Here is an 11,780-nt window from a genome sequence, read left to right as displayed (position 1 = left end):
CTGTATTCAATTCTGGGCACCGCACCTCAGGAAGGGCATATTGGCCTCGGCGCAGGTTCACCAGAATGATACAGGGGATTAAAGGGTTAAATTATGAGGACAGGCTTGGTTTGTGTTCACTTGAGTTTAGAAGGTTGAAGGATGATCTGATAGAGGAGTTTCTAATGATAAAGGGATTCGATCAGATTGATACAGAGAAACGATTTCATCTGGTGAGGGGAACCCAGAACAAGGGGGCACGACCTTACAATTAGAGCCAGGCCATTCAGGGGTGAAATTGGGAAAGACTTTTGCACGCAAAGGGTAGTGGAAATCTGGAGCTGTCGCCCCCCCGCAAAAGACTTCCGGGTCAACTGAAATTTTCCAGAAATTTAAACACCGATACTTGTACCGAAAGGGAGTGCAGCGAAGATTCACCAGGCTGATACCTGGGATGGCAGGAATGACGTATGAGGAGAGATTGTGTCGATTGGGCTTATACTCACTGGAGTTTAGAAAATTGAGAGGGGATCTCATCGAAACCTATAAAATTCTGTCAGGTCTGGACAGACTAGATGCAGGAAGGATGTTTCTGATGGCCGGGGAGTCCAGAACCAGGGATCATAGTCTAAGGATAAGGGGTAAGCCATTTAGGACTGAAATGAGGAGGAATTTCTTCACCCAGAGAGTGGTGAACCTGTGGAATTCTCTGCCACAGAGGGCGGTGGAGGCCAGTTCATTAAATATATTCAAGAAAGAGTTGGATATATTTCTTGAGGCTAAAGGGATCAAGGGATATGGGGAAAAGGCAGGGACAGGGTACTGAATTTGGATGATCAGCCATGATCACATTGAATGGCGGAGCAGGCTCGAAGGGCCGAATGGCCTACTCCTGCTCCTATCTTCTATGTTTCTATGAAATCATAAATCGTACTTGGAACGAGTTAATACCAGCCAGAGAAAACTTTGTGGATTTGCTAACGACACCAGCGCACTCAACAATCAGGGAGAACCATCTCCCCAAAGCTCTGTTCAACCTTGGTGGTGTGTCTTGCGCTGTCAGCCTCTACAGTTTACCAACTTCTCTCAAGAATGGCAAAAATGAGGAGGACTAAAAGCTCTGGTTACATCTAATGAAGCGGCCTCTTGCTCTGTCACAGGTACTGATTGCATCATGTGGTGGCTTGTAGCCTTTGTCCCTCGCACAGACAAAATGCAGTGAGTACCACAGCAGGTTATATTACAGGACTAGTAATCCAGAGAACGTCAGTTCAAATTTCACCGTGGCAGTTTGAGAATTCGATTAAAATAAAATCTGGAAATATAAAGCTGGTCTCAGTAAAAGCGACCACGAAGCTGTTGGACTATCGTTAGAAGCCCAACAGGTTCACTAATGTCCTTTAGGGAAGGAATCCTGCCATCCTGACCCGGTCTGGGCCTCTGTGTGACTCCAGTCCCACACCAACATTGTTGACTCTTAATTGCCCTCTGAAGTGGCCGAGCAAGGCCCTCAGTTGTATCAAACCACTATCAATGGTTCAAGAAGAAGGCGGCCTACCACCACCACCACCACCACCACCTTCTCAGGGCAACTAGAAGATGGGCAATAAATGCCAACCTTGCCAACGACGGCCACATCCAGAGAATGGAAAAATGAAAAGCCTCAAGGACATTATAGAAAGCGAGTATTCTTATCTGTTCCTCTTGGTGCTGGACATTGCATGCAGTTAGAACAATACAAAATGTGCACCGATTTTGAAAAAATACAGGAGAATATAGATATACATCGCAATAACAAGAAACATATTTCAAATATTTATTGGAAAGACACCGCACGGGCATGCATTCTAGCAAGTCATTTCGTGAAAGGGAGTTAATACAGCAGGTCGCACCTGCTAAAGGTTTCGACTCTGGTTAAAGTCAATGCTTTGAGGCCACAACAATGTACATTCAGATGCAAGAAGCAAGAATGAGCCAGGGGTGCAAACCTGACATGCCCCTTTTAGAAGCATTTTTTGCGTCTGCACAATAGTATTATTTTAGCACTGACAGTGTTACTCCCATAGAAAGGCAAGGCAATATGCAAATAGTAAATTATACAGAAGTGTATTCTTCTGAGTTGCTCCATAATCCTAAAGAGAGGCAGACACTTGTCTCAATCATTCCTTAATTCTTTGCACATCACTCTCCCCTTTTACACTCTATTTTAATAATGTCACTCTCATTTTACCTGCCATTCATACCAATTGACATCACACACCACCAATGAACATCATTGAACTATCATCAATCAGGATTGGCTGCCCTCAGTAGACATTGTCCGCCAATCCGGCTTCAATATTCAAATGAGATGCGACCAGCCCTCCAATCGGAGCCGCTTGCTCACATCCAACTTAAAGCTGCGAAGTACATCAATTAATGCCCAATCCTGTGATTCCAGACCATAATTTGTATCCCCTCCCCTTACCACACTGAGAGACGGTCCAGGCTCTTCAAGTTAAAAGCATTACTTGCTGTTTAACAAGCAATATTCAGCTTAATATTGTTTTTTCTGAAATTTGCTCTTCTATTCCTTGTCATTATTAGCACCTCCCCCCACCCCCACTGATACAAGTGCCTTTATAGTGAAAAATAAATCTTCCAATGAGAAAAAAAAATGGATCTGAATAATGTAAACTATTGGTTTCAAGAAGACTATTGGCTTTTTTTTGCAGTTTAAGACGAGAGAACTAACCTTCTTCCTCATAGCGGAGAGTGCAGTTGTGCCCAGGAACTCCTGTTTTATCACTGAAGTTTGGAATCCGCTATTTTTTCCGTTTTGCAAATCAACTTTATTTTGCCGTACAAATAATGCAATTTAAGGGTCTTAAAAATGACACGTGATGTTCAGTTGGGTAAATCATGCCCCAGAAAGGAAGTGATGCAACTGTGTCTCAAGTTCTAAAGAAAGGAAGTGATGCAATTAGGCTTCCTGGGTCTATCTACCTCCCAATTTCTAAAGGAAGGGTACTGTTATCGTTCAAAAACTTGGGCAGGACACGTATAAATTTTGATAGAAAACCCAGAGAGAAATGAAAACAAGCCACTCATTAATGTAAGCTGTGTAACTTTTGCTCACAAAAATAACTCATATTTGAACGGTACGCCCATGCAGCCCTGAGGAAAAGGGCTGCAAGCATTATTACCACCAAGGAAGTATTTGTTTATGAAACAAACTGTAATGGTAAGTTATCTAAAAGCCTTTCACCCGTAAAATCAGTGAAAGGTGTTGATTCCAATGTCACTGTCCCCAGACTTTGTGTACTGAATGTGTCTGCACGTTATCAGCAATCCCTTATGTTTCTCCTCTCAAGGTGGTGACTCGTGCTGGGCTATAGCTTCAAACTTCCTCCTCTTCCTTCTGCATTCTTTTTACTTGAGTCTAGACAGACAGTGAGTGCCGCAGCCTATTCAACTCTGGGTGGCATCGCAGCCAAGCCCTACCATGAAGTGCGTGCACAGCAAGGGGCCAACGGGTTAGCCAGCAGGGACCTTAGCTGCATGTATTATATTGTCTCTTGCCTAAGCAGGCACGCTGAAGCTAATTCTCCTCTGGCCCATCACCACCCTGGTGAAGATTGATTACCTCCGCACCAACTAGGGATTGAGCCCGGGACCCGTATAATTCATTACTACACCAGAGGATGCATTTAAACATCTGTGAGACTGTGTGCCTATTATCAGGTCTTAACTTGAAATGTTAGCCATCCAAGTCATGAACGTATCTAATCAGAATGTCCCCCTCACTCTGCCGACACAACACTATCTGCTTACAATGCCCTCAGTTATAACACTGTACAATATAAAGCATCTTGACCTTTGCTTCTGACCACTCTCTCATGTTAAATTTAGTGTCATTATAGAATATTCACAATCACGCCTCATTGTAATGTGTCAAATGGCTCTCGGTTTATAATTTGGGTGGAGTCTATTTTGTTTTCTTAACAAAAAAAGAAAGTTTTTTGGCTAGCGTTACTGATTAAAGGGGCACTGCGTTAAATATCTGGCAAATCCCCTCACGTGCTTGCAAACACACAAAACAACACGACAATCTGAGTCACACGGAAACACTTCATAATCTCATTTGCCCGTGACATGGTCGTAACTGCAATCATGCACAATTCTGACCCTCCCCCGAAGAACAAAAGTTTGCCAAACATTTATTCATGAAAATGGCGGCCCTTTAATAAGCGAAGGGAATGGAGTTTGAAAAAATCTCAAATAAACTGCATATTGCCTTTTTACGCCACACAACTGCATTTTTTATTTTTTAATAAAAGAGATCATAGCCAAGATTCTAGCCCAAGGGTATGAGGGTCAGTATCTTTTACTCTGGGGAATAATCTAGCTCATCATTTGCAATCAGTGCCTCTGATTTATCAGCATACTTCCCTTTGCTTTTGGGTTTGTTATTGTAGGTCCTGTGATTTCCCACAATGTCAGGCATTGCCTGCTGGGACTGGTACCCGGTCTGCGCTGTTGGTGGCTGGCTGCCCAGCTCCTCGGGGTAAGTGAAGCTCTCGTCCACCGTGAAGCTGTCGTCCACGTCGTAGCGCTGGTATGTACTCTGGCTCAGGGCTTCCTGCCGCGCTCCGATTTCAAGGCTGCTGTTCCAAATTCCGTATCCGAAATAAATCAGTAAACCTGGTTAGGGGGGGGGAAAGAAAGCGACATGGCAAGCCATGAGCAGCCAGAAGCAGATTCAACAAGAACGTTCAAAAGGGAATTGGATAAATACTTGAAAGGGGGAATATTTGCAGGGTTATGGGGGGAAAGAGACAGGAGTGGGGCTAATTGGAGAGCTCCACCAAAGAGCCGGCGCAGGCACGGTGGGCCAAATGGCCTCCTTCTGTGCTGTATGATTCGATTAGAAACCTAAGAAATAGGAGCAGGAGTAGGGCATGAACTATGATTGTATGAGTGTCTCGATTGCCGGTGCCAGTGTGCGGAAATTGTTGGGCATCTCTCGCTAGTTTTATTGGTGGCCTCCCGAGAACCTAGCGTCAGAAGCCAGATTTGTTCGTGAGCCAACATGTTCTGCGGCTCATGAAGGGATTGTCGTTGCCCCGATTTGCTGAAACTTTCATTATCTACACTCTGAACCAGCTACAGTCTGCACATATCATAGAATCATAGAGCAGAGATTGAGGCCATTTGGCCCATCGTGGAAGAGCTATCCAATTCGTCCCACTCCCCTGCTCTTTCCCCATAGCCCTGCTGATTTTTCTACTTCGGTTCTACACTGGCCTTCATAGCGAGAGAATTCGAGTACAGGAGCAAGGATGTCTTGCTGTAGTTGTACAGGGCCTTGGTTAGCCCACACCTTGAGTATTGTGTGCAGTTTTGGTCACCTTATCTGAGGAAGGATGTTCTTGCCATGGAGGGAGTTCAGCGAAGATTCACCAGGCTGATACCTGGGGTGGCAGGAATGATGTATGAAGAGAGATTGGGTCGATTGGGCTTATATTCGCTAGAGTTTAGAAGAATGAGAGGGGATCTCATTGAAACTTATAAAATTCTAACAGGACTAGACAGACTAGATGCAGGAAGGATGTTCCCGATGGCCGGGGAGTCCAGAACCAGGGGTGACAGTCTAAGGGTAAGGGGTAAGCCATTTAGGACTGAGATGAGGAGGAATTTCTTCACCCAGAGAGTGGTGAACCTGTGGAATTCTCTACCACAGAAGACAGTTGAGGCCAATTCATTAAATATATTCAAGAAGGAGTTGCATATATTTCTTAAGGCTAAAGGGATCAAGGGATATGGGGAGAAAGCAGGGACAGGGCACTGAATTTGGATGATCAGCCATGATCGCATTGAATGGCGGAGCAGGCTCGAGGGGCCGAATGGCCTACTCCTGCTCCTATCTTCTATGTTTCTATGTTTAAAACATTACTTATTTTGCCATGTTCTGAACACATGAAAATTTGCAGCTGACGTTGACCATAGTAGAAAGGGTATTTGGTGTCAGCCGTGGCTCAGTGGGCAGCACTCTCGCCTCCAAGTCAGAAGGTTGTGGGATCAAGTCCCACTCCAGAGACTTGAGCTTATATTCAAGGCTGACACTCCAGTGTAGTACTGAGGGAGCGCTGCACTGCCTGAGGTGCCATCTTTCAGACGAGACATTAAACCGAGGCCCCGTCTGCCCTCTCAGGTGGACATATAAGATCCCATGGCCACTATCTGACGAACAGCAGGGGATTCTCCCCCGAATCCTGTCCAATATTTATCCCTTAACCAACATCACTAAAACAGATTATCTGCTCATTATCACATTGCTGTTTGTGGGAACTTGCTGTGCGCAAATTGTCTGCTGCATTTCCTACACTACACTTCAAAAGTAAATCATTGGCTTTAAACAGATATCCTGAGGACATGAAAGGCGCTATAATAGTGCAAGTTCCTTGTTTCTTATATAGGTGCTAAATACAGATGGAATTTGGGCGCTAGCTGTAAAAGGTAGAACTCTCACTAATATGTAGGTACGTGATGTATTGAACTACTGTGAATTTCAACCCCTTAAGGATCTGAGTCAGTCTAAGAATTGATGACTGCTGTCATAACCCGAGACCCTTCTTGCACCTCTGTTGAAGCCTGTATATGGTACAAGAGAAAGCTTGCCATCTGATAGCCGATTCTTCTCTTGCCTCCAGGCTTCAACCTGTCTATCTCCGTTAATATCTTCTGCGTCTTACTCTGTTTGATTGACGCCATGATAGTTGCTACGTGCTTGGACTTTCCTCTCTCCAACCTCCTAAGCTCCGAATACAACATCCTACTTGCTCCAATTCTTCCTAAATCTGAGGTGACATCAATTCTAATATTCTTTCCTTACATCTCCAATCTGTTGACTTCCTCAACAGTCTTCCTACAATCTACCGACATTTAAATCCCAAACTTGGTGTTCTAGAATCAATTATAGAATGATACAGAACAGAAGGAGGCCATTCGGCCCATTGTGCCTGTGCCGGCTCTTTGAAAGAGCTCTCCAATTAGTCCCACTCCACGGCCCTTTCCCCACAGCCCTGCAAATTTTTCCTTTTCAAGTATATATTCAATTCCCTTTTGAATGTTACTATCCAACCTGCTTCCACCCGTGTTTCAGGCAGTGCATTCCAGATTATAACAACTTGCTGCGTAAAAAAATTCTCCTTATATCCCCTCTGGTTCTTTTGCCAATTACCTTAAATCTGTGTTCTCTGGTTACCGACTCTCCTGGCAGTGGGAACAGCTTCTCCTTACTTACCCTATCAAAACCCTTCATCATTTTGAACACCTCTATTAAAACTCCACTTAACCTTCTCTGCTGTAAAGGAAAGAGCAAGGCTGAGGGGTGACCTAATAGAGGTCTTTAAAATTATGAAAGGTTTTGATAGAGTGGACACAGAAAATGTGTTCTTGTGGGGAAGAGCATAACTAGAGGGCATCAATATAAGATAGTCACCAAGAAATTGAATAGGGAATTCAGAAGAAACTTCTTTACCCAGAGAATGGTGAGAATGTGGAACTTGCTACCACAGGGAGTGGTTGAGGTGAATAGTACAGATGCATTTAAGGAGAGGCTAGATAAGCATATGAGGGAGAAGGGAATAGAGAGTTACGCTGATAGATTTAGATGGGGAAAGACGGGAGGAGGCTCGAGTGGAACATAAACGCCGGCATGGACTGGTTGGGCCGAATGGCTTGTTTCTGTGCCGTATATTCAATGTAAAGATTTTTCACTAACCACTATTTCGGGTTTTCTTTTCTGGCACTCTCCTGCATTCTGGAACTTGGCCCTTCATCTACTGAAAGCTGGCTGGATCTGTCAGAATTGGTAGGACACACAGGGGACTTGCTTTACAAAACAACAAAAGACTCGTGGTTTAAAATAAAAAGGGAGGAAAATAATCAACAAAAGTCTGGCCTATCAACAACGCTTTGCATCTGGGACACCTTTGCCTTGTCTTTTGGGAATAAGATTCGTCTTTGATTCTTGGTTGACCTCCATCTCTTTTCAAAAAGGGTGCAAAGAGCAGTGTTGGCACAATGGAATCAGGTCCATACTTTGCCATTCCTTCCTTCTTGGCCAGAGCGTGGTGAGACTGAAGGTGATTGAGATGTCTGGAGTAAATTGTGGATAACGCCATATTGTTTTATTTTAAGAGGGAGAATTTCAGACAAACACACTGACCAATATTAGACTATTGAGCCATTGTGTAACTTGCAAGCCCTGTATTTTTTTGGGGGAGGTGGATTTTTGCACCCAACAATATTCAGTGCTGGGGATAGAACACTCTTTCCAGGGGGTGGAAGAAGTTCTTTTAGGCTTCGTTTCGGGCCTGACATGCACCGAGTGCACGCCCCAGCCAGGTGGCCTGAAGCCTGCCTGAAATTGGGCCTCAGGCCTGGTTAACAATATTCAGGCGAGCTTCAGTCTCGCCTCCACGGGCAGCTTTCACATTTTAAACAGATGACTGTCGGGCCTCTTGCCTCGCCCGCAGCAGGCAGAAGGTTAAGGGTAAGTCCCAGGGGTGGGGTGGGTGGGGTGACAACAGAGGGGGGCGACCGTGAGGACTGTGGAGTCGGGGGAACACTCCTCCTGACTCCATAGCAACGAGTTTTGAATTTATTGTTTGTAAAACTTACTTTGGCCGCTGAAGAATCCCGAACACAGCAGGACCTCCACTCACCGCTACCCAATGTCCCCGAGAAGCCTAAATAAAATTCTGGCAGGACTGGACAGACTAGATGCAGGGAGGATGTTCCCGATGGTCGGGGAATCCAGAGCCAGGTGTCACAGTCTAAGGATAAGGGGTAGGCCTTTTAGGACAGAAGTGAGGAGGAATTTCTTCACCCAGAGAGTGGTGAACCTGTGGAATTCTCTACCACAGAAGGCAGTTGAGGCCAATTCATTAAATATATTCAAGAAGGAATTAGATATATTTCTTAAGGCTAAAGGGATCCAGGGGTATGGGGAGAAAGCAGGGACCGGGTACTGAACTTGGATGATCAGCCATGATCTCATTGAATGGCGGAGCAGGCTCGAGGGGCCGAATGGCCTACTCCTGCTCCTATCTTCTATGTTTCTATGAGGCTTTAGGCCCTTCGTGGCATACGTAAGGGGCCTAACGCCTGTTTTAGGCAGCTTCCAGGGGCGCCTGAAAAACAGCCCGACCCAATATCGAGTCGGAAGTCTTTGGGATGGGATATTGGCCCATGAAATTGGCCTGCGTTTGTCCATTTTACACCCTTAAAAAAACCACAAGGGCCAATTTCTACTACCCAGTGTCGGCATTGAACACTCCCAGGGCAGGTATAGGACAGGTTAGATGCACCTTGTTCTCTCCCCTAAGGAAATGGGTGAGTCTCAACCTAAGAAGAACACCCTCACTGCACCAATATAACATTTGCGTTCGCCACAACAGCAATCCTCGTCGCCTCTGCTGCTGAGATTTTTGTCTAATTGATTCATAGTCAGGACTGATGAGTTTTATTCAAAGGGGAAAATAGTACATTTAGCCCAATTCCAGCATCAACAAAGTGCTCCAAATTAAGAGTGTTCTACCAAAGCATTTAATCCGCACTTACCCACAAAGCACCAGACTGCGAAGCGGATCCAAGTTATAGTGGAGAGCTTCAACATGAGGTACATATTTACCAACATGGCAAACGCGGGCACGAAGGGGACGCAGGGCGCCATGTATGGCAACTTCTTGGGGTTCTCGGGCTGCTGTAGGATCACGAAGACCAGCGAGCAGATCAGCAGCACCATCAGGATGACCAGGAGGATGGCCCACCAGCTCCGATCGTAGACGTACTCCTCCCCGAAGATGATGAAGGAGCAGAAGACGAACATCAAGACAAAGAGCAGCATCACGCACGTGGTGACCGTGCGACCGGTGACGGTGGTGGGACGATCCATCTTGCCGGGTAGGCCAAGCCGAATCCTCAGGGTGTAGTACCGAGGTCCAATCAGCTTCTTGAGCTTTATTAAGTAGATGTTCTCAGACTCGTCCGCCTCTATTCCTGTGCTCATATCCACGGTGCCGTAGTTGGGATGGTTCACACTATAACTGGACTTGTCTGGTTTCCCAATCAGCATCTCATTGTCCCCCAAAGACGGCAGGTTCTTAGCTCCACACGTGTTCTTCCCAAGCCCCGTGTAGTCTTCACCCTCGCTCACTGGGGAGCTGGCCTCCTTCTCGCACTCGGCCAGCACCCCTTCCTTCTTCTTGGTACCTTCCTCTGACAAGAACTTGACGAAGCCGTCGATGTCGCTCTCGGGCTGGTAGCGCAGGAGCAGGACACACACCGACACCAGGGTGTAGGCCAGGAGCGTCCCGATGGACATCATTTCAATAAGGTCCCGTAGGCTGACCAGCAGGGAGAGCAGTCCTGCCAGGAATCCCGAAACGATGCAGGCCACAACTGGGGTCTCAGTGTAGGTACTGACATGGGCAAAAAACCTAGACAGCCATAACCGTAAATGTTACAGCAGAGTCATAGAATTACATAGAATTTACAGCATAGAAACAGGCCATTCGGCCCAACCAATCTATGAAGGTGTTTGTGCTCCACATGAGCCTCCTCCCACCCCTCTTCATCTAATACCAACAACATATCCTTTCTCCCTCATTATTTAGCTTCCCCTTAAATGCATCTATGCTAGTCGCTTCAACCACTCCCTGTGGGAGCGAGTTCCACATTCTCACTGCTCTCTGGGTAAAGAAGCTTCTCCTGAATTCCCTATTGGATTTATTAGTGACCATCTTATATTCATGACCCCCTAGTTCTGGTCTTGCCCACAAGTGGAAACACCTTCTTTACATCTACCCTATCAAACCCTTTCACAATCTCGAAGACATCAATCAGGTCACCCTTCAGTCTTCTCTTTTCTAGAGAAAAAGAGTCCCAGTCTGTTCAATCTTGCCTGATAGGTACAACCTCTCAGTTCTGGTATAATTTTAGTAAATCTTTTTTGCACCTTCTCCAGTGCCTCGATATCCATTTTATAATATTGAGAACAGAACAGAATACTCCAATTGCGGTGTAAGCAAGGTGCTATATAGGTTTTACATAACGCTGACATAGAATTATATAAAACTTACAGCACAGAAATAGGCCATTCAGCCCAACCAGTCTATGCCGGTGTTTATGCTCCACACGAGCCTCCTCCCACCCTATTTCATCTCACCCTATCAGCATATCCTTCTAATCCTTTCTTCCCCATGTACTTATCTTACTTCCCGTAAAGGCATCTATGCTATTCATCTCAACTACTACATGTGATCTCACATCAACAACAACTTGCATTTATGTAGCATGGTTAATGTAGTAAAACGTCCCAAGGCGCTTCACAGGAGCGATTATCAAACAAAATTTGACACCAAGCCACATAAGGAGATATTCGCACAGCTGACCAAACGCTTGGTCAAAGAGGTCGGTTTTAAGGAGCATCTTAAAAGAGGAGGTAGAGGGAGAGGTTTAGGGAGGGAATTCCAGAGCTTATGGCCCAGGTAGCTGAAGGCACGGCCGCCAATGGTGGAGCGATTAAAATCGGGGGATGCACAAGAGGCCAGAATTGGAGGAATGCAGAAATCGGAGGGTTGTACGGCTGGAGGATGTTATAGAGATGGGGCTGGGGGGGGAGCGAGGTCCTGGCAGGATTTGAAAACAAGGATGAGAATTTTAAAATCGAGGCGTTGCCAGACAGGGAGTCAATGTAGATCAGCGGGCACTGGGAGTGATGGCTGAACGGGACTTGGTGCAAGTTTTGGTTG

The 11,780-nt window shown here is 45.7% G+C and overlaps 1 protein-coding gene across 4 annotated transcripts in view; it reads right to left on the bottom strand.

The window, feature by feature from the left end:
• Window positions 1-1,781: 1,781 nt before the first annotated feature.
• slc7a14a (solute carrier family 7 member 14a) overlaps window positions 1,782-11,780 on the bottom strand; it is a 72,703-nt gene continuing 62,704 nt past the window's right edge. For all 4 annotated transcript variants that reach the window (XM_085989735.1, XM_085989736.1, XM_085989737.1 and 1 more), the window contains 2 exons: window positions 9,589-10,466; window positions 1,782-4,662 (listed from right to left, as the gene is read on the bottom strand). In XM_085989735.1, the coding sequence (XP_085845861.1) occupies window positions 4,346-4,662; window positions 9,589-10,466 (1,195 nt within the window). In that variant the 3' untranslated portion in view covers window positions 1,782-4,345. The remainder of the gene's footprint in view (window positions 4,663-9,588; window positions 10,467-11,780) is intronic.

Source organism: Somniosus microcephalus, chromosome 6 (assembly GCF_052327205.1).
Source record: "Somniosus microcephalus isolate GS21.2 chromosome 6, FLI_Smic_1.0, whole genome shotgun sequence".
Taxonomy (NCBI): Eukaryota; Metazoa; Chordata; class Chondrichthyes; order Squaliformes; family Somniosidae; genus Somniosus; species Somniosus microcephalus.
Note: the sequence above shows the minus strand (reverse complement) of the source record. Positions and strands in the feature narration are given on the sequence as shown.